The sequence below is a fragment of the Bos mutus genome, chromosome 22, assembly GCF_027580195.1.
Source record: "Bos mutus isolate GX-2022 chromosome 22, NWIPB_WYAK_1.1, whole genome shotgun sequence".
Taxonomy (NCBI): domain Eukaryota; kingdom Metazoa; phylum Chordata; class Mammalia; order Artiodactyla; family Bovidae; genus Bos; species Bos mutus.
The window spans coordinates 32534805-32559391 of record NC_091638.1 but is presented as its reverse complement, the minus strand read 5'-3'; the positions used below and the strand labels follow the sequence as shown (position 1 = coordinate 32559391).

General features: G+C 40.6%; 1 protein-coding gene across 5 annotated transcripts in view; it reads right to left on the bottom strand.

Annotated features, from left to right (window-relative positions):
* FRMD4B (FERM domain containing 4B) overlaps nt 1-24587 on the bottom strand; it is a 358795-nt gene that overhangs the window by 87831 nt on the left and 246377 nt on the right. For all 5 annotated transcript variants that reach the window (XM_070360591.1, XM_070360589.1, XM_005890968.3 and 2 more), the window contains one exon: nt 20431-20515. In XM_070360591.1, coding sequence (XP_070216692.1) covers nt 20431-20515 — 85 coding nt within the window. The remainder of the gene's footprint in view (nt 1-20430; nt 20516-24587) is intronic.

The following is a 24587-nucleotide window of genomic DNA, read 5'->3' as shown; positions in this document are numbered from 1 at the left end:
TATTCTTGCCACAAAGAAATTGTTTTAGACTCATGGCTCTGAAACTTTCCTGTATAGTAGAGTTACCAAGAAAGCCATAAAGAACAGAGAGGCCCAGACTCATGAAGCAGGATATGGTGAGACAGGGCAGGCTGTGGGTCTCTGTAGTTTCGCCAATCTCTCAGATGATTCAGAGACATACTCAACATGCTGTATGTCTGGAATCGCTGAATTAGGCAAATCCACATTTCACAAGTTGGGAGACATTCTTCAAAGCAAAAGGCCTTTACTTTTAAAAAATATCAGAGTAAGAAAAGCCAAGGAAAGACTGGACATCTGTTTCCCGTTTTGGAGACTATAGAGCTATGACACCTAAAAGTAATGTGTGATCCTAGATGGATCCTGGTCCCGAAAAGGAAAAAACAAAACAACAAACTAGCTCAAAAGTTAATTCCTAAGACAGTGTGAATGCGAACTGTGTATTAGAGACAGTTTGTGAAATATGGTATTAATCTCATAAAACCCTAAACCGCACATGGGCAGAGATCTACTTAAGTCAGTGGTCCCCAACGTTTTCGGCACCAGGGACCAGTTTTGCAAAAGACAATTTTCCCGCAGATTGGAGGAGGTGGTTTTGGAGTGGCTCAAGCACATTACAGTTATTGTGTACTTTATTTCTATTATTATTACATCAGCTCCACCTCAGATCATCAGGCGTTAGACCCTGGCGCTTGGGGACCCTTGGTTTACCAGGTTGCAAGTCACCCCTGGACACACAGTACCTGTGTGGTATCTAGCACACAGTGGACATTCGATAAATATTTGTAAATGAATTAATCTATACTTAGAAAAAAACAACCAAACATTTCAATAACAAGTTTCTACCAGATGATGCTGCAAAAAATATCATCAGAACTATGAGTCTTCCTCCATCCAATTCTTTTTACTTCCCCTCCTATTCTGAGATCTGGAGGCTCTGCTTTATTTCTTTTGAACCCAGGAAGAATGAGACTGTCACATGGCCAAACATCAGAGAGACTGGCTCCTGCCAACAATATCTGAATCCCTTTAATAAACTCTCACACCAACACAGCTGCAAAGCAAGGGAGTGAGTGTTCATGAGACTGCTCTGAAAATGAGAGGTGTAGTGATCTACAGCCAAATCATTAAGAGATTCAAGAAAGGGGAGCCTAAATAGGTCAGGTTCTGCTAATAGGCATGGAGGTTCCAAGGCACCCACAGCTGATAAATAAGAGGGGAGACAATTGGAGAACAGATGAATAACCATCATTAGACACTCAGAACCTAGCTCTCTGCTTCTGTATTTATCTTTATGCATTATTAGATTATATACACAGCAGATGTTAATTACAGCATTCTAATTGCTTAAATGCACCCTGGCACCGATTTATGATTACAATTTGAACTTGTAGCAGTGGAGTGTCCTGAAAAAAACTAGTCATATTTAAAAAAAAAATGCAAGGTGCTTACAAGATAATCAAGGATGATTAGAGGGAGAAAGGATGAATCACGAGAAAGAAAGTTATGGTCATGATGTTAAAATAAAACTTTTGAATAAATAAGCCCCACCAAAGTTAGTATCCTATCCTAATATTCTAGGTGCTTTTTTGCAGGAGTGAACATTCAGTGATAAAAATTTTATTTTTAGGATTACTGTGTCTCCATTTGATTGGTCCTCCCATTTATTATTATTTTTTTCTCCAATAGAGTACACCACATTTAAATTGTTTACACCAATATCCTCCTTTTATGCCATAATTGTGGTCATTTATGCTCAAGTTCTTCAGTATTCTCGCCTGGAGAATTCCACGGACAGAGGATCCTGGAGGGCTACAGTCCATGGGATTGCAGAATTGGACAGGACTGAACGGCTAACACTTTCTTCTTGTAAATGGTAACAGCTTATAAAAAGTCCCCTTGGGAATTTTGGAAGAATATTGTCAATAACAACAACAAAAATCAGAAACACGTAAGTGCTAATGATGTATTCCTAGAGGTGGAATAGATTCCACCTCTAGGTGGAATTCATTGACTCCTTGGGACAACCCTATGAGGAGATATTAATATTACCTCAGTTCACAGGTCAGGAGACTAAAGATTAGGAGATCACAGTAGACTTACTTAAGGCCACCTACCCTTTCAGTGGTGCTGTCAGGATTCAAGCTGGGACCAACCCTCCACAGTGCCCCCTACCTTTGCCATATGGCACGTATTGAGCCCATACTTTGGTCTCTCCAGGAAGTGAACAAGACACCCTTGGCTGGTGTCTAATATCCACAAAATATCTACTGACTTCACTCCAGTTGGGATGTAATTCATACTCTTATATATTTCATGCATTCTTAGTAAATTAAAAACTGTAACTATTTATGGCCGATTCAACGGGTTCAATGAAATGAGTAGCCTGCTTTATTTCCCAGTGAATTTATATTGTAAAACATTAATATTAAGATTCTTTAATTATGAAATGAAAGTCTCCCATTCAATTTCTTCTTTCTGAAAAGTATAGAGATAGCTTTGCAAACCTCCTCATTGGGTCTCTTAAACATGTATAACAGGGCAGAAAGGCAAATGACATCTGTTTCTAGCATGGGTTAATAGGTGATAGATGGACAGGGAAATGGATGGACACAGAGAGAGAATGGGTATGGGTAAATTAGTTTTTAGAAGTTACTTTGCTACGCTCCTTTTGAAATACAACATTGGAGTCTTCAAGGATGTCAACTTAAGCATTTTCCAAAGCAGGAACCATACAAAGAAATTTGATTCCTATAATAAATTAGGAAAATATCTTCCAGTCATTTCATCCATTCCTAGATTTTAAGATATTATGTTTTCAGCTGAATGGACCATCTACCTCCTCTTTCCATCATCCAAACATTCACTGTGCAATTTTTAAGTATTATGACTTTTTTTGAGTGACAATTTAGCTACAATGCTATTCTTTTGGCCCCTTTCTGAGATGATGATTTGCCAAAAAAGTATTTACTAAAAGTTTAAATGTTTTAAGGTAAGTCATGTTAAATAGCACCATTATGAAATACAAATCTTACAGCTCGACGTTTAGTGGCTCTTTTCAATGTAATCAACAAATATTTGAGTGCCTACTTGTGCTGGCAAAATATCAATGAACAAATAATTTATTCTTTGTAAATTTACCCCAGGCAGTGCCAACTGGAGTGCATTTCCCTTATACTCTAAGACCTTGTTCTTTTGCCTCTTTGGGCAGGCCTTGGATTTTTCATCCAAGGACTGAGCAATCTCCTCTTTAGCATCTCATGGAGGTGGTAAAGGTAAGTGACAAAGCACATGTGACAGGTACCCGAGGAGTACAACTGACATGTGTTATAAGCTATTATTATGAAAACTTTCATTTAGACAAATGCAAAGGCAGCACAGATCTCAATATTCATGGTATAAGACATGTAATTTAAATGTTAGGAAAACATAGAGGGAAAACCACATGAAACAGGGAAAAGTGAAATATTGATTATAAAACTCCCAACAGCCCTTTAAAATAGGCATTCGATTGCTTTCTTCCTCATGGATTGGCTAGTCTTCAAACCAACTCTGCTGTTTAGCTTAGTGATTTCACTGGGTAAATACCGATGGCTAGTTATTTTGAGAAAGTGTGCTCACCTCTCTGTAGACAGAACTTACATCCTGCAAAATTCAGTTTCTGTTACCGACCCATTAAATAATTTCAGCACCGTGAAATTGAGCTTAAGGATTAAAATACATACATTCACATAGGCAAACACTCTCAAACTCCAACTGCTCAAACTCTACCAGGCTAGCAGACAGACTGGATATATCTTAGTCCTTGGTAAGGACTCAAACTGTTGGTTGTTGAACTACATGGAGTAATTCCAGGATAAGAGTCATGAATGAGATGCTGACGGTAATGGACTGGTTACAGAGGAACACGCTTCATGTTCTGTTAGGTGAGCTGAGACTAATTCCTCTCTTTTAGGGCATTGTAAACGGGGACATTAATAAGTCTTACTATGAATGCGTACTTTTTAAAAAGCCTCTTTGTGGACTTCCCTGGTGGCACACTGAATAGGAATCTACCTGATAATGCAGGGGACAGGGGTTTGATCCCCGGTCCAGGAAGATCTCACATGCTGCCGACCAACTAAGCCCAAGCACCACAACTAAGCCTGCGAGATGCAACGACAAAGGCTGCATGCCACAACTACTGCACCCATGCGCTGCGACTCCTGAAGTCCACGTGCCTAGAGCCTGTGCTCTGCAACAAGAGAAGCCACCACAAGGAGAGGCCTGAGCACTGCAACTAGATAGCAGCCCCTCTCGGTGCAACTAGAGAAAGCTTGCACAGAGCAGTGAAGACCCAGTGCAGCCAAAACTAAATAGAAATAAATAAAATTATTTCTTAAAAGTCTCTTTGTCATGAACAGGCAGCTGGAACAATAATAAATTCTCAAATATTGTTCTAGGTTTTAGGAGACTATTTCCCACTCAGAAAAGTCACAGGTTGATTACTTATGACCTCATTATTGACTTTTGGGATGACTCATTTCTCCAATTTTTCTTCCACTCCTTCTTTGCTGCTGCTTATATGATATGGATGTGAGAGTTGGACCATAAAGAAGGCTGAACAACAAAGAATTGATGCTTTCAAACTGTAATGTTGGAGGAGACTCTTGAGAGTCCCTTGGACTGCAAGGAGATCAAACCAGTCCATTCTAAAGGAAATCAACCCTGAATATTCATTGGAAGGACTGATGGCTGAAGCTGAAGTTCCAATACTTTGGCCACCTGATGAGAAAAGCTGACTCACAGGAAAAGACCCTGATGCTGAGAGACTGAAGACAGGAGGAGTAGGGGACGACAGAGGACAAGATGGCTGGATGGTGTCACCGACTCAATGGACATGAGTTTGAGCAAACCTTCAGGAGATGGTGGAGAGGGAAACCTGGTGTGCTGCAGTACATGGGGTAGAAAAGAATCACACATGGCTAAGCAACTGAATGACCATATGGTAACTTTGACTTTAGTAAGAAGGAGAAAGGAAAGCCAACAATATTCAGAGTTTGACTGAATGGCAGGGGTAGAAGAATATATTGGAAGACTTAGCTAAAATGAGGTTTTACCATTAACTGGATTCCCTTTGCATACACTTGCAATGCTCCTCCATCTTAAAGCCAATCAATTTCAATATCTCCTTGAAATTTCAAGAAAAAATATCTGAATTGAAGAGGAGAGAAGTATGTCAACCTACCCCTGTAGCTGATTTTACAGCAATTCTCATAAATGTCTACAAAAAGTCCTTACAGTAAATAAAGCAGCAGAGGTTACAGTACTTATGCTGAGACGCCTGTGCTTTAAAATCCCATCATGTGACATGCCAAATGGTATTCCAATAGGTTCAGTATATTAAATTTCAGGGTTATAGGTACAATATCAACTCTGGAAAATTGAATGTAGGAGCACTGGCTCTATCTTAGGCAGTGAAAACACAATTAAGATAGAAAGCTGAAAAGGTCTAATCTTAAGGTTGTTACTCAGAACTGCTTTTCAATCTGGCTCAATCTTTTTCAAGCAAAAACTACCACAATATTGTAATTAGCCTCCAATTAAAATAAATAATTTTTTAAAAAGCTAATTTTGCAAAATCTGATCATTTTAATTGCGAATGTAAACTACATTTACTTTAGTCACTTAACAAATATTTATTGAGGGTCTATAGTGTATGCCTGTCTTTGTGCCAGAGGTTGGGACGTAAAGCTGAATAAGAGCTGACCCTGGTCCCAAGGTGTCAGTCCAGTTGCATAGGGAGCAGATGTAAAAATGAGTAATTCCCCATAATGAGAAGAGAGCTACAGAAGTATTTAGAGGATATTTTCAAAGTGGGAGGAACTTAAATCCTTCAGGATAGGGTTGGCAGTAGCGTACAAGGGAAGGGAAGAATCGCTTAAGGGGTGGGGACTCTGAGCTGAGTTCAGAAGCATGAGTGGAAATCCATCAGAGGGAAACGAAAGGCAAGAGAAACATTCAGCAGAGAAAGAAGGACATGAGGAAAAGAAAGACAGTCAGCACAGGAATAAATATATTAAAAGCACACAGAAACTTGAGAAAGCCGGTATTAATCTGCGAACTAGGAGTTACTTCAGTATGAACATGATGAGTGGGGAAGAGGCTAGAGTGATGAGCTGGGGCTTGTGCATCCTAGGAAGGGGTTTGATATGTCAGAGCAGTAGCAGTAACACGAATTCACTTTCACTTTCCTGCATTGGAGAAGGAAATGGCAACCCACTCCAGTGTTCTTGCCTGGAGAATCCCAGGGACGGGGGAGCCTGGTGGGCTGCCATCTCGGGTCGCACAGAGTCGGACACAACTGAAGCGACTTAGCAGCAGCAGTTAATAGCAAAACAATGTCTGTCTTAGACGCTGTTTTATGCACCTGGCATATATTAATTTATCCATGGTAGTGGGAACTATGATCCTCACTTTACAGTCAATAGAACTGAGGCTTAAAAATATAAGTAACATCCCAAGGTTAGAGCCAAAGCCATGTTTTTGAATCCAGACTGTCTGGTTTCAGTCTAACCTCTCCCCCACTGCATTATATTGCTTCTCTAGGTAGCAGGGGCAAGCCAAGATGGGAGGTATGAAGTCTTGCTGATTTTATGTTCTAAAATGTCTCAAATCGTGGGATTTCCCTGGTGGTCTGGCGGTTAAGACTCTGGGCTTCCAATGCAGGGATAGTGGGTTTGAGCCCTGCTTGGGAATTAAGATTCCACATGCCACATGGTGCCACATGGCCAAAAAATAAAAAAAAAGAATTAAATGAATAATGCCTCAACCCTACAAATGCTTCAACAAATGAATCCATTTGTTCATTCTTTAAACATTTGCTCCTTCCCTTATCCATTCGTTCAATAACCTTTTACCTAACCTCTAGGTTCTAGAGTTTCTAATATATAAAAAAACCTGGTCCCTACTCCTATGTGCAAGTCTATATTAAATATAGAAATAAAAACACGAATTTTCAAAGCAACCCTGCAATCCTTCCCCATCTTGACTCCTGGCCCTTACAACACAAGAATGTATAGATAATAGGAAGAAAAGTGGACAAGATGAGGTCAACGTAGCCAAAATACTCAAAAAGTTAAAAGTCTCACTGAATGTAAAATACAGGCAGCAACTGATCCCAACAAAGAAAAATACATACCTCAAAGAAAGAAATAGGTAAAACTAAATGCCTAATGTGCTGGTATCAGGATTATGGATTGATTCCTTCCTAAAATTTTTTTGTCCTTTTCTGCATTTTCTAAATGTTCTACAATCAACAAGTATATTTTTACAACAGGAAAGCGTCTGATTACAATTGACAAATTACAGCCAGTTATCTTAAGAGTAGACCTTTTACTTTTCTAGATAAAGCAATTAGGAATTTTCAGCTTCCACTTAGCTTTGTCCAGTGACAAAGATAACTGCATATTTTTTCTAATGGAGGGAGAATGATCAGCACAATGGTTTTATTCTCTTCATGCAGTTTTAAAGAGATAAAGTTTAAAAGAGATAAAGGACATTGATTGTTTTTGTCTGTTTTTCTTATATAAAACAAATTCAAGTATCCTGTTAAAAAATGTTTAGAAAAGTGTTACTGAGAAAGTGAAAATCCTCCCATAATCTTGCTCTCAGAGATAAAAAAAATGTATACTGTGCAATGGGCTCCCCCAGTGACTCAGCAGTAAAGAATCTGCCTGCAGTGCAGGAGACACAGGAGATGCAGGTTCGATCCCTGGGTCAGGAAGGTCTCCTGGAGGAGGAAATGGCAATCCACTCCAGTATTCCTGCCTGAAAAGTTCCATAGACAAAGGAGCCTGGTGAGCTGCCCCAGGTTCACACACTTACACGCAAACAGCATTCAGAGTGAGGACACTGGGCAGCATGTTCTCACCCTACACGTGCGGCCAAAGCGTGCTTGAGGCTAAGGCTCTCCCTGCGTCTCCTGAAGAAAGGGCACACCAAATAAGGCCTCAGTCAAGAAATGGGGTAAAAGGGAGGATAAAAATAAATGTGATCAGACAGCCCTGCAATAACTCTATTTTTTCAATAGCACTTCTAATGTGTGGCTCACTCGTATTTCTACATTTATTCAAAGTACTATGATAAACCTAGACAGCATATTAAAAAGCAGAGATATCACTTTGCCAACAAAGGTCCATATACTCAAAGCTATGGTTTTTCCAGTAGTCATGTACGGATGTGGGAGTTGGACCATAAAGAAGTCTGAGCATGGAAGAATTGATGTTTTAAACTGTGGTGCTGGAGAAGATTCTTGAGAGTCCCTTGGACAGCAAAGAGATCAAACCAGTCAATCCTAAAGGAAATCAACCCTGAATATTCATTGGAAGACTGAAGCTGAAGCTCCAATATTCTGGCCAACTGGTGTGAATAGCTGACTCATTAGAAAAGACTCTGATGCTATGGAAGATTGAGGGCAGGAGGAGAAGGGGATGACAGAGGATGGGATGGTTGGATGGCATCACCGACACAATGGACATGAATTTGAACAAACTCTGGGAGATAGAGAAGGACAGGAAGCCTGGTGAGCTATAGTCCATGGGGTCGGTTGCAGAGTTAGACGCTACTGAGTGCCTGAACAACAAACCGTCACATTGCCCTTAAAATGAACACAACACATACTCACACACAAATGTGCAAATGAGAGACTCTTTAAGACTTAGTGTGGGCCATGGGAAGGTAGCATTACTAAACATTCCACTGATAACACAGCGCTCACTAGAAATCCTGGCCCATAATTGGAACACAATAATTTTTTTATTGAATGAATGAAGACAAATACTACGGTTTCTGCAGCCAGATTACCTAGTGATAACTTCACTACTAATGAGCTATTTGATAACTGCTAAGTCGCTTCAGTCGTGTCCGACTCTGTGTGACCCCATAGACGGCAGCCCACCAGGCTCCCCCGTCCCTGGGAGTCTCCTGGCAAGAACATTGGAGTGGTTGCCATTTCCTTCGCCAATGCATGAAAGTGAAAAGTGAAAGTGAAGGCGATCAGTCATGTCTGACTCTTAGCGACCCCATGGACTGCAGCCCACCAGGCTCCTCCATCCATGGGATTTTCCAGGCAACAGTACTGGAGTGGGTATGAGCTATTTAACTATGGTCAAATTTTTTACCTTATTTATGCTTCCATTTGCTCATTTGTTAAAGTAATAATAAATAACAGCATTGCTGGTTGTGAGGCTTAGAGGAGTCAATACAGGAAAAAAAATCAGTTCAAGCTCTCAGTAAGTCCATTTCCCATCCTCCACCTCATTCCCACCCCTGCCCACGCATGGTCTCTGCCACAGAGCACCTACTGAACCTCACTTGCTTTTCTGTTTTCTGTCATCTCATGATTATTATAATAATGTGGTAAAGAACTTGCCTGCCAATGCAGGAGACCCAGGTTTAATCGCTGGTCAGGAAGATCCCCTGGAGAAGGAAATGGCAACCTACTCCAGTATTCTTGCCGGGACAATCCAATGGACAGAGGAGCCTGGCAGGCTATAGTCCATGGGGTTGCAAAAGAGTTGGATAGGACTGAGCAACTAACATCTATACCCAAAGAGATAAGGTGGCCAATACTATTTCAATTTTGCAACCATGTCTTCAAAGGTATGGTAGTGATAAATGGTTTGATTATTAAATCACAGGTATGGTTGGAGAGCAGAGAAGGCAATGGCACCCGACTCCAGTACTCTTGCCTGGAAAATCCCATGGACGGAGGAGCCTGGTAGGCTGCAGTCCATGGGGTCGCTAAGAGTTGGACACAACTAAGCGACTTCACTTTCACTTTTCACTTTTATGCATTGGAGAAGGAAATGGCAACCCACTCCAGTGTTCTTGCCTGGAGAATCCCAGGGACAGGGGAGCCTGGTGGGCTACCGTCTACGGGGTCACACAGAGTCGGACACGACTGAAGTGACTTAGCATAGCATAGCATGGTTGAAGAGACCTGCAAAAATCACCACTGAGGGCAAATCTGCAGGGTTTCTCACGCATTTGAGGCTTTTCCAAGCAGGCTGTCCAACAGCCCACACACAGAAGGCTCCCAGGTTCCTCAGCGTCATTATTGTCACTTCCCCATCATCACCATCTGGCACAGGTGGTGGCTGTGTGCAGGCAAGGTGTGCCCCTCTGCACTCTCCCCAAGGAAGCCAAACAGGTTTGGGAGCCTTCACTTAACAGACAACTCAGACAACAGCTCTCTTCTGGAGAACTCTTGGGGAACCGTATGGGCAGTTTCAAACATTCTGTATCAACCCAAGCATCCTTCTGAAATCTTCTTTCAGAAGTGCTTTGTCCCCTAGCCCAGGCTGTCAAAGGGGTCAAAGCCATTTGACCCCTAACGAGCACCTAAAGGCACCTATTAACCATAAGCTAAGAGTATCGACATGAACAACAACATTCGGAAAATGGGAAAGAGGGAACTTAAACTGAAGATGCCACAAATATGCCCCCTCATGGGCAGTGGGCAGACAACCCTCACCCATCTAGAGGCAGGATATATCATGGTTAACCTCATGGACTCAGGCATCATACTGCCTGGTGTGAATCTTGGCTCCTCCACTTATTAGCAATGTGAGTCTGTGTATGTTATTTAACGTCTGTACCTCAAAATTCCCATCTGTAAAATGGGGGATAATAATACATTTTACCTAATAGGTTCTTACATACTGGGGTTGGAATGAGAACGGAATGCATGAATACACACAGTAAGTGCCTAGCAAAGTATATGTATTCAATACTTGTTAGTGCTATGACCAGCCCATTCTGTAACAATAGCTCTTGAGTTCCAAATTACTGAGCAATCCCCTAAAAGGGGCAGCTGAGGTAAATGGAAGGTGCTTTTAAGGTCCAGGGTCTCCTGCTGGGAAAATTTGCCAAGGACACTTTCCCCACATAATAAACTACTTAATTTCTCTGTGCCTCAGTTCTTTTATTTGGAAAAGGGGATAGTTTCCTTCTTCCAGAGCTATAGGAGGATGAGATGTATTAATGGTTAATTGCACACCACCCAGCCCACTGCTGGCTCATGATAATATACAGAAAAGGCTCTTTGGATGTTTCTTTCCTTCTCTTTAGTCTCAGAGCTGGAAATGCATTTCATACCTTCCTTCACTTTCCTGTTTTTCTTTTTCCTCCACTTTTTTCAACTCCTGTTTTTCTCCTTCCTGTTTTTCCTCCACTTTTTTTTTTTTTTAAACTACCAGGAAAGAAGAGGAGGAGAAATGAAAAGGCATCTTTCTGAAGTCTTATCACCGGACCTTGATTCATATTTCTCAAAGCGAGTTTCAATATATATTTAAATTTTCTGCATGTTTACCACGCAGAAAATCCAATGGTTCTTCAACCAAGGTGTTCAGGAGAATAACCTAAGAACCTTGGTGAAAAGACTGATGCCCAGCTCCCCACTCAATCCTAAATCTGTGATAGGGAGCGTGACAAGAGGCAGGAGCCTGGTCATTTAAATGAGCATTTGTTGTCAATCTGATAAAAGGAGTCAAAGGTTACACATGAGACCCGCTGTAATCTCAGAGAATCACTCTGAAAGGGGAAAAATGTCTTAGAAAGGTTAAATACTTCTCCTAAGATCACACGGCTGCTGTGGCTCAGGGGCAGTCTGAGCCCTGAGGTCTTCCCTTAAAGCTACATTTCCTTGTCAAGATCAAAACACAGTATGATTCTTAACTTATTTTCTCCTATTGCAAATTTCAGCAGGTCATAGAAAACAGAAACACATCATTCAGATTACTTTATAAGGACAGGCCAGAGAAGGCAATGGCACCCCACTCCAGTACTCTTGCCTGGAAAATCCCATGGATGGAGGGGCCTGGTGGGCTGCAGTCCATGGGGTCGCTAGAAGTTGGACACGACTGAGCGACTTCACTTTATTTTTTCACTTTCCTGCATTAGAGAAGGAAATGGCAACCCACTCCAGTGTTCTTGCCTGGAGAATCCCAGGGACGGGGGAGCCTGGTGGGCTGCCGTCTATGGGGTCGCACAGAGTCGGGCACAACTGAAGCAACTTAGCAGCAGCAGCAGCAGCAGCAGCATAAGGACAGGCATATGTTAAGCCAGATTTTGTCATGACTATTGCTGAAGTATACTTTTTCTCAGAGAACAAATTTCACCTTCACTGATGTTTAAGTGGGATTTAAAATACCAGTAGAAAAATCAAGAGATCCTTGAAGCATTTCTAGTTACAAACAGCCTCAAACGGGGTGGCAGGTAGCAGGCATGCAATAAGTAACTGCAGAATAAATACAGTACTCATATGTACTGAGCTCTAGCGATTGTTGAATTTGGCTAGCACACCAGTGCCTTCATAATTGAAGTCTACCAGAACCAGTTTTCTAGAAGAAACAGACCTTTAACTGATATCTAAAAAGATTAGAGAAAAATCCAATGATCTTTCACTTTTCTTTTAACATTAGGCTAAACATGAAATTTTGTCCTTTACAGAATCATTTTTCACTCTTTTTTGGCTGTGCGGGCATGGCTTGCAGGACCTTAGTTCCCTGACCAGGGATCAAATCTCTTTCCCCTGAAATAGAGGCGTGGAGTCCTAATCACTGGACCCCTCACTCATTCTTTGATGAAAATTGTAAATAGAGTTACTATAGCATTGCTAAATGTTATTCAGTAATAGCTGGAACATGTTTTTGTTTTTGTTTAGCATATTAGGTGTTCAACTTCCTAGCATATTTAGATGCATTTCATACTCAATACTAGTCAAACTATATATCAGATAAGCTGTTTTTGTTTATCTCTTGATTTCCTGGGAATCAAGGGTTGATCATCAATAATATCCATTCAACTTATTGAATTAACCAACAATTAACTGAATGCCCTATGTGTACTTGACTGTACCATGGGAGATTATTTTGGAATAAGCAAAAGTGAAAAATATTTGTCCTTTTTTCAGACTACCCAGGATACCCAAATCAGAAATGAGGCACAATCTTTCTTTCAACGCATTTAAGTGGCACCAATGGCTCATCCAGGCTTCCCGGGTAGCTCAGTGGCAAAGAATCCACCTGCCAATGCAGGAGACGTAGATTTGATCCCTGGGTTGGGAAGATCCCCTTAAGAAGAAAATGGCAACCCACTCCAGTATTTGTGCCTGGGAAACCTCATGGACAGAAAAGTCTGGCAGGCTACAATCCATGGGGTCACAAAAGAATCAGACACGACTTGGCAACTAATACAACAACAAGATGGCTCATTCGCTATGCAGTAGGGGCAATGATATTTACAAAACCATTGCAAACCACCCCATGCTTCCAATGACAGATCATGAGGCTGAATTTTGTGAATATAAATCTATATTTAAATAGCTACACAGAGCTTCAGTGACTGTATTAACCCTCATCACAAGTCATCTTTCTTATAAACCAAGCATGCAAAAAGATACGGTGACTTTGTGTGTATTTGAAAATAATAGCTGTCTTTTCCTGCCTGTGTATTTCTCTCCTCAGTGGAAGGGGAAAGCTGGGGCTAGGGGCTAACAGAGAGGCTAACACGTTTGGTGGGAAGACTGTCCCCTGCATAGTGTGGAAGGGAGACTCATTCACCATCCACCTATGTTCTACTGCTGAGGCTATGTTCTTATAAAACTTATTTACTCCTGTAGCTGTGATTCAGATGATATTCCTTATGAAGAATGTTCTTAAATTATCATACATTGTTAACAAACAGCAGCCCAATCCTGTTATCTTATTTATTGAATCATGTAACATCTCTTGGGATTATATGTAACTAGCTATCTGCATATTACTTAGAAAATATCAAACTGTAAATTCCTACAGATGAATCTAAAAAAGTTACCCCAATAATGCAAGTCATAATGTCTTACAACACCATGTTCTATAAAAGTTCTGAATTCTTTGACAGGTCATTAAACACTCTCATTTAGAAAGGAGTGCTTGACCTAAGAGGAGAATTTAAAAGAACTCTACTTCCTTAAGATCAACAGGATTAGCAGAAAAAGCTACAAGAGAAATATCAAGAGTTAAATTTTTCATCCTTTTTTTTTGTTAACAACAGAGCAAACAAATCATCAAAGAGACTATTTCTTTGGGCCTTGGCCAGCTAGGTAGTGAGAAATATCACAAGGGGTATTTGTATTTCTCCACAAGAGACGATGACCAATCATGACTTATGAAATGTTTTCCTGACTCAGAAATGTTTTCCTGACTCAGTAAATGTTTTCCTGACTCATTATTCTGCTTTTGCTATACAGGTGTCCATCAGGCAACCCAATGCATTCTTGAGGAAACCCACATCTCAGAAAAAGAGGCTGTCATAAAGCCTTTGGTGCTGTAGACATTCTGCTTTTCTTATAGAATTAGCCAAAAACTCTGCTTTGGAGTAACAGGGGCTCGATTTACCCTCTTTCCTGAAAAAAATGAAAAAAACTAGACGATAAATATGAAATAATGGTCATCAAAACAGTGCACATCAGGCAGCAAAGGACCATGAACATTGAACGAGGTAAACCCCAACCATCCCCACTTGGCTGTGAAGGGGAAACCCAGACAGAGCAAGGTGGACTTCTGGAGTTGAGCAGACGGATGAGAGAATCGGGAAAGCAAATGGATGGGATTTTACGGAACAGAGTGCTAGAGAAAACAGAGTTGCACTGAGAGAGAGTCTTGAAGCTATGCAGAGGGTCTCATGCTCTCACTGCCGAGGGCCCAGATTCCCTGATCAGGGAATTAAGATCCCTCAAGCCACATGGCATGCCCCCCCCCAAAAAAGAATAAGCAGACTGAAGACATTAAAACAGTTATTATAACTATAGTCATACATTCCAAAAGTTATATACCTACAGGAAAGATTTTAAAACCATCCAAATCAAACTTCTGAAGATAAAAATTCCAATGGACAGGGTGGGATAAATGGCAAATTAGATTGCAAAAGAAAGATAAATAAAATTGAAGACACTGAAATTGGAATTATCAAAATAAACCCAGAAAGAAATAACTAAATGAAAAGAGTATCACTTAGCTGTAGGGTAATTTCAGGAGGTCTAGTACATGTGTAGTTAGAATTTGCAAAGGTGGCATGGGTGGGAACAGAAAAAAAAGAAAAACAGTTGAAGAAATCATGGCTGAAATATTCCCAAATTTGATAAAAACTATAAACCCAGAAGTCCAAGATGCTCAGTAAATACAATCATAGAAAGCACGGAGAAAGCAAATTGTTCAAAGTACTGAGAAAGAGAAAATCTTAAAAGCAGAGATGATTAAATTTTTACACAAAAACAATGACAATGTCATAAGGATCTGTAACACAACTAAAAATAAAACGTATGACACTGACAGCTTAAAGGTTGAGAGAGGAGAAATAGAAATATACTATCATAAGGGTCTTGTACCACCTGTAAAATGGTACAAGATATAATAAACTTGAAGGTAGACTTGATAATTTAAAGATGCATACTATAAACCCTAAAGCAATCACAGAAAACTCTAAACAAAGAGTTATACTAATAATCCAACAAAGGATGTAAAATGGAATCATAAAACACTCAATAAATCCAAAAGAAGGCAAAAAAAAAAAAAAGGAACACAGAATAGATAGGACAAATAGAAAAAAAATATCAAGACAAACTTAAATTTAACCATATCAACAGTCACATTAAATGCAAATAAAGTAAACAACCACTTAAAAGACAGAGATAGATAAATGGATAAACAAAATGGATAAAAGTTTCAAGATGTAACTATACCCTGCCTGTAAGAAATGCACTTTTAAAATACAGACATAGAGTACAAATAAGAGATGGAAAAAAGGAAACACTAAGTGGTTATATTAATATCAAACAAAGCAGATTTCAGAATAAAGAATATTGTCAGAATAAAGAGGATCATTTAATTAAAATAATCTAGAGGACACAGCATTCTTAAACGTTTATACCCTAATAAGAAAACTTTAAAGAGTCCATTGGGAAGATCTAAGAAAAATAAAGCAGTTAAAGATCGTGTTAAAAAAATAAATAAAATACACGAAACAAAAACTGATAGAACTTACAAAGAGAAGTAGAAAAATCCACAATCATAGCTTTCAGTATCCCTCTGTCAATAACGGATACAAGAAGGAGACATAAAATGAGCAAGATACAGTATCAAGTTGATCTGGTTAACATTTATTAGAACATCCGCCCAATGATGGCAGAGTACACATTCTTCCCAAGTGCACATGGACCACTGACCAAGATGGAGCATATTCTGGACCATAAACAAGTCACATCAAATTTCAAAGAATTTAATTTACACAAAATGTGTTTTCTGACCACAGTGGATTTAATTAAAAATAAAGAGCCCTGAAAGTCTCCAAATTTCTGGAAACCAAACTGTACACTTCCAAATAACAAGGAGCCAAAAGGAACTTTAAAAATATTTAGAAGTGAATGAAAATAAAACACAATATATCAGAATTTGTGGGATACAAAATGAATACTTAGCAGAAAATGCTATATTGTACTATAAATAATTGCCTATATTAGGAAAGAAATATCTTTAATCAGCGATCTCAGCTTTCAACTTAAAAGAATGGTATATGAAGAGAAAACTAAACCCAAAAGAAGAAAAAGAAAGTAATAATAATAGAAGATAAAAATAATAAAGATCATAGCAGAAATCAATGAAATAGAAAAAAAAATTTTTTTTTATAAGAAAATCACTGAAACCAAAAGCTGATTCTTTGCGAGGCTCAATAAAGATAAACCTCTTGCCAGAATGATAAATAAAAAAGAGAGAAGATACCAATTATTAGTATCAGGATCAAGAGAGGCAACATCACTATAGACAGCACATGTTAAAATGATAAGAAAATATGAACAACCATGGCTATAAATGGGGCTTCCCTGGTGGCTCAGTGGTAAAGAATCTACCTGCCAATGCAGGAGACATGGCTTTGATCCCTGGTCCAGCAAGATCCCATATACCTCAGAGCAACTAAGCCCGTGTGCCACAGCTTTTGAGCCTGTGCTCGAGAGCCTGGGAGCTGCAAGTACTGAGTTCATGGGCCACAACTACTGAAGCCAGTGTGCCCTAGAGCCTGTGCTCTGCAACAAGGGAAGCCACCGCAGTGAGAAGCCCAAGTGCAGCGACTAGAGAGTAGCCCCTGCTCACTAAAACTAGAGAAAAGTCCACGTAGCAATGAAGACCCAACTCTGCTAAAAATAAACAAATAGATAAAATAAAATTGAAAAATTAATTCAAAATGGATAATAGACCTAAGTATAATACTAAAATTCTAAAACTTCTAGAAGAAAACACAGGAGAAAATCTTTGTGATCTTGGATTAGGCAACATTTACAGAGATACAATATCACAATCCCTAAGAACAAATTGATAAACTAGACTTCATCAAAATAAAAGTATTTTAGTTTTTGAAAGACATTAAGAGAACGGACAGCAAGCCACAGACTGGGAAAAAAAAATCCACATAACTGATAAAGTGCTTGTATCCAGAATATATATGCTCTGAAAACTCATTACAACTAAACGGCAACCCAAAGAAACTGGGCAAAAGATTCAAACATAAAAAAGATATACTGACATACATAAGCACATAAAGTGAAGTGAAGTTGCTCAGTCGTGTCCGACTCTTTGCGACCCCATGGACTGTAGCCTACCAGGCTCCTCTGTCTATGGGATTTTCCAGGCAAGAGTGCTGGAGTGGATTGCCATTTCCTTCTCCAGGGGATCGTCCTGACCCAGGAATCGAAGCCGGGTCTCCCGCATTGCAGGCAGACGCTTTACCGTCTGAGCCACCAGGGAAGCCCCAAATAAGCACATAAGAGATACTCAAATAGCATATATGTCATCAGGGAAATAGAAATTAAAATTGCACCCCTAACAGAATGACTAAAATGAAAAAGATGTTGATTTCATGTGTTGACAAGAATATGAAGGAACTAGAAATATCATAAACTGCTGGTGGGAATTTAAGATAGCAAAACTACTTTGAAAAACAGTTTGGCAGAACCTTAAAAAGTTAATCCCATCTCCCACATGACTTAGCCATTCTATTCCCAGTATTTACCCAAGAAAAAAGAAAGTGTGTCAAATGTAAAGAACAGACTGTTGGACTCCGTGGGAGAAGGCAAGGGTGGGATGATTTGAGAGAATAGCACTGAAACATGTATATTACCATATGTAAAACAGATGACCAGTGCAAGTTTGATGCATGAAGCAGGGCACTCAAAGGCTGTACTCTGGGACAACCCAGAGGGATGGGGTGGGGAGTGAGATGGGAGGGTGAGTTCAGGATGGGGGGTCACATGTGCACCCGTGACTGATCCATGTCGATGTATGGCAAAAACCACCACAATATTGTAAAGTAATTATCCTCCAATTAAAATAAATAATTTTTTTTAAAAAATGAAATAAAAAGAAAAAGTGTGTCCATACAATGACTTGTACATGGATGTTCATAGCAATTTTACTTGTAACATTTCCCAAACTTGCATAATCCAAATGTCCATCAACAGGTGGATGGATCATTTCAAAATATATGCACATATCAAACCATCATATTGTATACCTTAAACTCACACAATGTTATATGTCAAGTATATCCCAGTAAGTTTGGGAGGAAAAGGGAGAAATAGCCACACAGGTAAATGAATAAACAATGTTTTAGTTATACCATGGAATATTATTTGGCAATAAAAAAGGAAAGGGCTATTGCAACCACTGAAGCCAGCAAGCCCTAGAGCCTGTGCTCTGCAGCAACAGAAGCCACTGCAATGAGAAGCCCAAGCACTGCAAACAGAGAATAGCTCCGGCTTGCTGCAACTAGAGAAAACCCACCCACAGCCACGAATACCCAGCACAGACAAAAAGAAAAAAAATTTTAATTAAAAAAACAGAAAAAAGGAAAAGGTTATTGCTACAACATGGAAGAATCTCAAAATAGTTATGCTCATTGAAAGAATACAAAAAGATTGTCTACTATATGATTCCACTTATATAGAACTCTAGAAAATGCATAATCTACTGTGAGAAAAAGCAGATCTTTAGTTGCTAGGTATATTGACTATCTTGATTGTCATGATCATTTCAAGAGTATTACTTATATTAAGACTTATAAAATTATACACTTTAATTATGTTCAGTCAATTATATCCCATGAAGCTATTTAAAAAATGACAAAAGTTCTGCTCCTTGCTTAGTCTTCCACTAATTAAAACTGCATGTGTGCAGTGGGCCACCCTTAACGTTTTGGGGACAAGGGGAGGAATATGAACGCAGGTGCCTCAATGCACAGTCTGCCCCTTTGTCTTTCCAGGCCAGGCACCAACCAGTTGTCCCTCATCACCCCTCAGATACAGGGCGATATATACCGGCAGAGGGCAGAAAGAGGTTCCCACCAGCCCTGGAAGCAGGTGTGGGATCCGAGATCCCACACTGTGAAGACAAAGGAAGCAGCTGGGCTTCAGCTAAGCCTGGGGACTCCCCACCCTTGCCTAGGGTGTAGTAGAGGAGGCCAGACTAGAGGCCTTTAAAGCAAAGTTTATCTGCAAGGAGACAAGATTAAAAATGGAAAATGTCTAAAACTTCCACAGCAATTTGACTGCAGCATGGCTGCAAGATCCAAGCTGGGGTCATTTTTCTCTCAGTTCACTTGTACTGAATTTTATAAAAGCTGTGTGTCCTCCATGGTTTGGATACAAATGAAAAACAATAAAGCAAAAAACAGATCCTTTGCCACAGATAACTGAGACTCTGCCTTAAAATACAGGGCTCTGAGCAGAGGCCCCTAAGAAGACTGATTTCAAAGTAGGATAAATGTAGGGTGTACTCTGTTAGAACAGATTTCTGGCCTGACTTTTGCGAGGCTTCCATCAGCCTGACTGCTCCACCTGTGTGTCCTTCTGGGTGGAGTTATGAGAGCACCGCAGGCTGTGGTGATTCTGTCTATTTCCTGACTCAGAATTTGAGAAGAGCTGCCTTTTCTTCATTTAAGAAATTTGTTTTACGGGGTAGGATACACAAAGGAAAAAGATTATGTCCTCTCTTGCACAGCACAGGGAACTCTGCTCAATGCTACGGGGCAGCCTGGCTGGGAGGGGAGTTTGGGGGAGAATGGATACATTATTGGTATGGCTGAGCCCCTTTTCTAGCCACCTACAACTATCACAACAGTGTTAACTGGCTATACTCCAACACAAAATAAAAAGTTTAATAAAAAAAAGTAACATAGAGAATAGCATGTCTGTGTGAAACATAGTAAAGAATGAGAAATGTAAAGAAGAAAAAAAAAAAAGATTATGTCCTTTTTTCTCCACTTGAACATAAAAACAAAGGCCCTGCCATTGCTCCCTGCTAGTCCAGCCCCGCTGGAGTCCACAGCAAACAGGGCCCTTACCTTGTGCACACAGGACTTTGCGTTCAGGAAAAACAGCTCCACGGTGGTTTTATCCTTCAGGAACGATATGCTCTCAATGTAAAACCTGGAAAACAGCACAGAAGTTGACTCCTTCCGATTCTTTCCCTTCTCTGCATGGTTTCCTCATGTAGTGTCTCTCAGAGAATTACGAAGAGCATGGGAATGGTTGTGCTTTTTTTCCCTTTTAAAAGCCATCTGCAATATGTATGCACACCTTTAAGTATGTATGAGTGTATGTGGATATACGCAGACATGCAGATAAAGTCTTCTACAGTGTGCTGGAAGGTGAGCGAGAGAAAAATCCAAAATGGTCACCACCTGCAAATCCATCTTTATTCTTTCCTTTATTTTATTCTTTATAAATAAATAAAATATATAAACAAACATATATTTATATAAAAATATATAAATAAAATGTATTTTATTTTATTTTATTCTTTATTCTTGCCGTTCCTTTGACACAGGTTCTGGGAGTTCACGATACCTCCCACAGTTTCGAAACAAAGCCCTCTGAGGGCTGAAAGGAGAAGTCTGCTGAGAAAGCACTACTGTATAACTGAACCTAGAGGCCCGTGGCTCCACGGTTTTCAGACTCAGGGCGGGTGTGAGGGCCCCCGTTTACCTCGCCCCCATGCACCAGGAGAGTTTCAGTCACGTCCTCCTTCCTTCCCTCACTCTCATCCTTCCAGGCTCTGGGCTTTCCCTTGGCTAGAAGCCAAGCTCCCCACTTAATACCGGTCTTTCTCATGCAAATCAGGGTATTCTGGGTCTCGCTTCCTCCACTCCCTTTTCTGGGCCTTTGCTTGTTGCCTCTGTGAGGCCAAGTCCCTCCTTTGGAAAAAAGCTGAGGGTCCTGAGGTGGGGAGGGGAGGAGAGTCCTGTGGAAAGCTGGCTGGTTGAAGGCAGGCCTCTGGGGTGCAGGAGTGGGCCAGGGGTGGAGGCCCAGAAGTTTTTCTCAAGTGTTGCAGCCCCACCTGATGAATAATGCATGAGGAGACTTAATACCCGAAGACAGCTCACAGCTAGGATCCTGGACGAGAACAGGCTCTCAATCTGGCGAGAGTCAAGATAAACCCAAACTGAAGTCCCAGGGAGCTTTGCTCTTAGCTCTGCAAAATCGTGATAGACCTTGGGCATTTGCGCTTTTTATTTATTTATTTTTCCTCCCCTTCCGCAATAAGGAAATGTTTGAGAAATAAATACAGCAGCTTTAAGAGGCGGTGAAAGATTTTATCATTGAGATGGTTAAAGTCATTTGAAAAATTCCATCCTTAGTGGAATAAATCCTTTCTATTTTCACTTACAAGGGTTCATCTCACTTATTAGTGAACTTAATGAAGATTGATGAGTGTTAGGTGTGCAAGAAGGGAAAGTTAAGGATTAAGGGGTTGGGGGAGATGAAGAGTTGAAGGGAAAAACCAGCTTTGGAATCAAGAATGTAGAATATGGAGTCCCAGTCCCATCATTTATTACTTGGGTGGCCTTGGACAAGTTAGTTAGCTTCTTTGTGTCTTCTCTAAAATGCTGTTATGACTGCACTTACCTCATAGAGTTTTGGAAGAATTAAATGAGATAACACAAAAGGATGTGAAGCAACAAATTCTAATCATTGCTAATAAAAATCCATTTTCTGGAATTTAATGCCATGTGGCCTGGCGGATGTGGCCTAAGCTTTGAGTCTAAGATACTTCGTCTATATGGTGGAGATAAGGATGGCCGTAGTAGGGACTTTATGAAGTGCCCAATACAGCCTATTGAGACTCTTGTCCTGCCGGTGGTACCCTGATGAAACTGTCCATTGCCTCCTGCTCCCTAGATTCCTGCAGAGCCTGGATTCCTGTCTTTTCTGAAGCCTTGTTAGTCCAGTTTTCCTTCAATTCTGTTAGCTTAGCCATAACTGGTTTCTGTTGCTGGCAACAAGAGAATCCAAGTCAGTACAGGACTTCCCATGTGCTAGGGACAGTATGCAGGGCTCTATATGCATGCTGCCATTTAACTTCAGCAAAACCAGATGCCAGAAGTAGCAAGTTATTAACCCATCTTACAGATAAGAAAACTGAGATGCACACATAAAGTCAACTTCCCCAAGTCACCCAGGTAGAAAATGAGGGAGCCATGATTCATATGAAGGCCTTTCAGACTTCAAAGTTCCTACTCCAAACCAATATGATAGGATGCTTTCCTATAATAATAATCACAATGAAATACAACATGTACACAATGCCAGGGAGCCCACGGGAGCAATGCAATTAAGTCAGCTTATGAATCAAGAGAGAGAAGGCAGCCAAACTGAAATCCAGAAGGCTCCGTGTCACAGGACACGCTGTCCTCTAGGACAATTGAGCCCAGTCTTAAAGAATGCATGAGTTCACCAGGTAATGAAGGGAGGAAGGGCATTCCAGGGAGAGGGCCTGTTAGCCAGATCAAACCTCTTTCTAGTCTTCAAGAATTAAAAAAAACCACATGCAGGGAGCTGGGTGGCTTAGCACCAAATCAACTTGTGACGTGCCCAACTCCGCACAGATAACTTCGTACTAGACATTGGGCTCCTCTTGTTTCTGAAGCCCAGGTCCCTGACTGTACCCTAGTTCCAGTAAACAGGTCCCTATCTTGTTTTCCAGTACTTTCTGGCAACCCGCCCTGTTGCCTTCTAACTTTCTGCGTAGGCATCACATTACCCACTCTCTGAATCCACGGTCCCCTCTCTCCCTCAAGGGAGCCACTGTGATGACTATATTTATGGAGGGTTTGAAAAGTACATACGGTTCTCCAGGAGAATGGCTCCCTAGGCACACCTATCAACACGTTCTATGAACTGAAAACAGAATCTAAGGATTCTCCGTGAAATGAAACGGACTATCCCAGACTTGTAAAATAAAGACCTTTTGTTTCAGGGTTGTTTTTTTTTTTTTTTTTGGTAAAAGGATACTGTTTCCCTTCTGCATGCTTCCTGTGAATGATTTCACTAAGATTTTGTGAAGTCAAAGCCCACGGTTCAATTTTCAGCCTTGAAACAAACCCAAGCTTTTGGGTTAGGCATAAGTTCTGGAGACAGACCTCATACAATTTAACAAATGTAATTTCTTGAGAATTTGCCTTCTTGAGAAGACGCTGTCTCTACTTTTCATGGTCCCCCCGTTAGCATTTTTCTCTCCTGTTGATGGGACAGGTGTTCACCTAACTGCTCATCAGTGATAACAAAACATCAACCTCAATGGCATGACAACGTTGGAGGAGGGGCAGGCCTGCAGCCAGATGATGATACACATGGGTTGAAAAGCAGATGACTCTGGCTGTTTGGGATGGGCTATCCGTTAGTGGTCACTGTCATGTAGTGGCCCATATTTTCCTCCTGTGTCATTTATTTACCATGATCAAAAGTCAACACCACAGGGAATTCCCTGGTGGTCCAGTGCTTAGGACTCAGCACTTCCACTGCTGTGGTCCAGGTTCAATCTCTGGTCAGAGAACTAAGATGCCATAAGCTGTGAGGTGTGGCAAAAAAAAAAAAAAAAAAAAAAAAATGGGGGCAAAAAAATAAAAGAGTCAACATCACAGAGTTGGGGAGATACTAGGTTGAAGTCCAGTCCCAACACTGATCCACGCTGGGGTCTTGGGCCAAACTGCTTGGCCTCTTGTTGCCTCCCTTTTCTCACGTGTTGTTTCAGTGGTCAGTGAGTGGTGGTGATTATTACTATGTTATTATTATCTGTCTACCAGGAAGACTATAACAAAAGGTGCGGACTTAGTTGGGAACCTCTTTAAAACTTCAACTGTAAAAACAAGAGCGGAAATTTCAGTATCTTTTCTAAGCTTATTCTCTTAGGGAAGTAGGATGCTACAAAGGAGTCCATCTTGACCAAGAATAGGAAAACACTCTGAAACGAATATTCTTCTGACCACTTAGGATTTCTCCCCAACTGAGCATATTTCCTTTGTTTTCTAGAATCTTTGCTATGTCTGAGCAACAGCATCATAGACGGCAAACTGGGCAGGAATGACTCAATGATTTCTCACTGCACAATGCTGACTTCCTGACTGGTGTCCAGTGAGGGCTGCATTCAAACGCCTTGCTCCTGGTTTCACTCAGTTATTGTGGGTAATTTCAGGCATTTACTGCAGCCACCTGCCTAAGA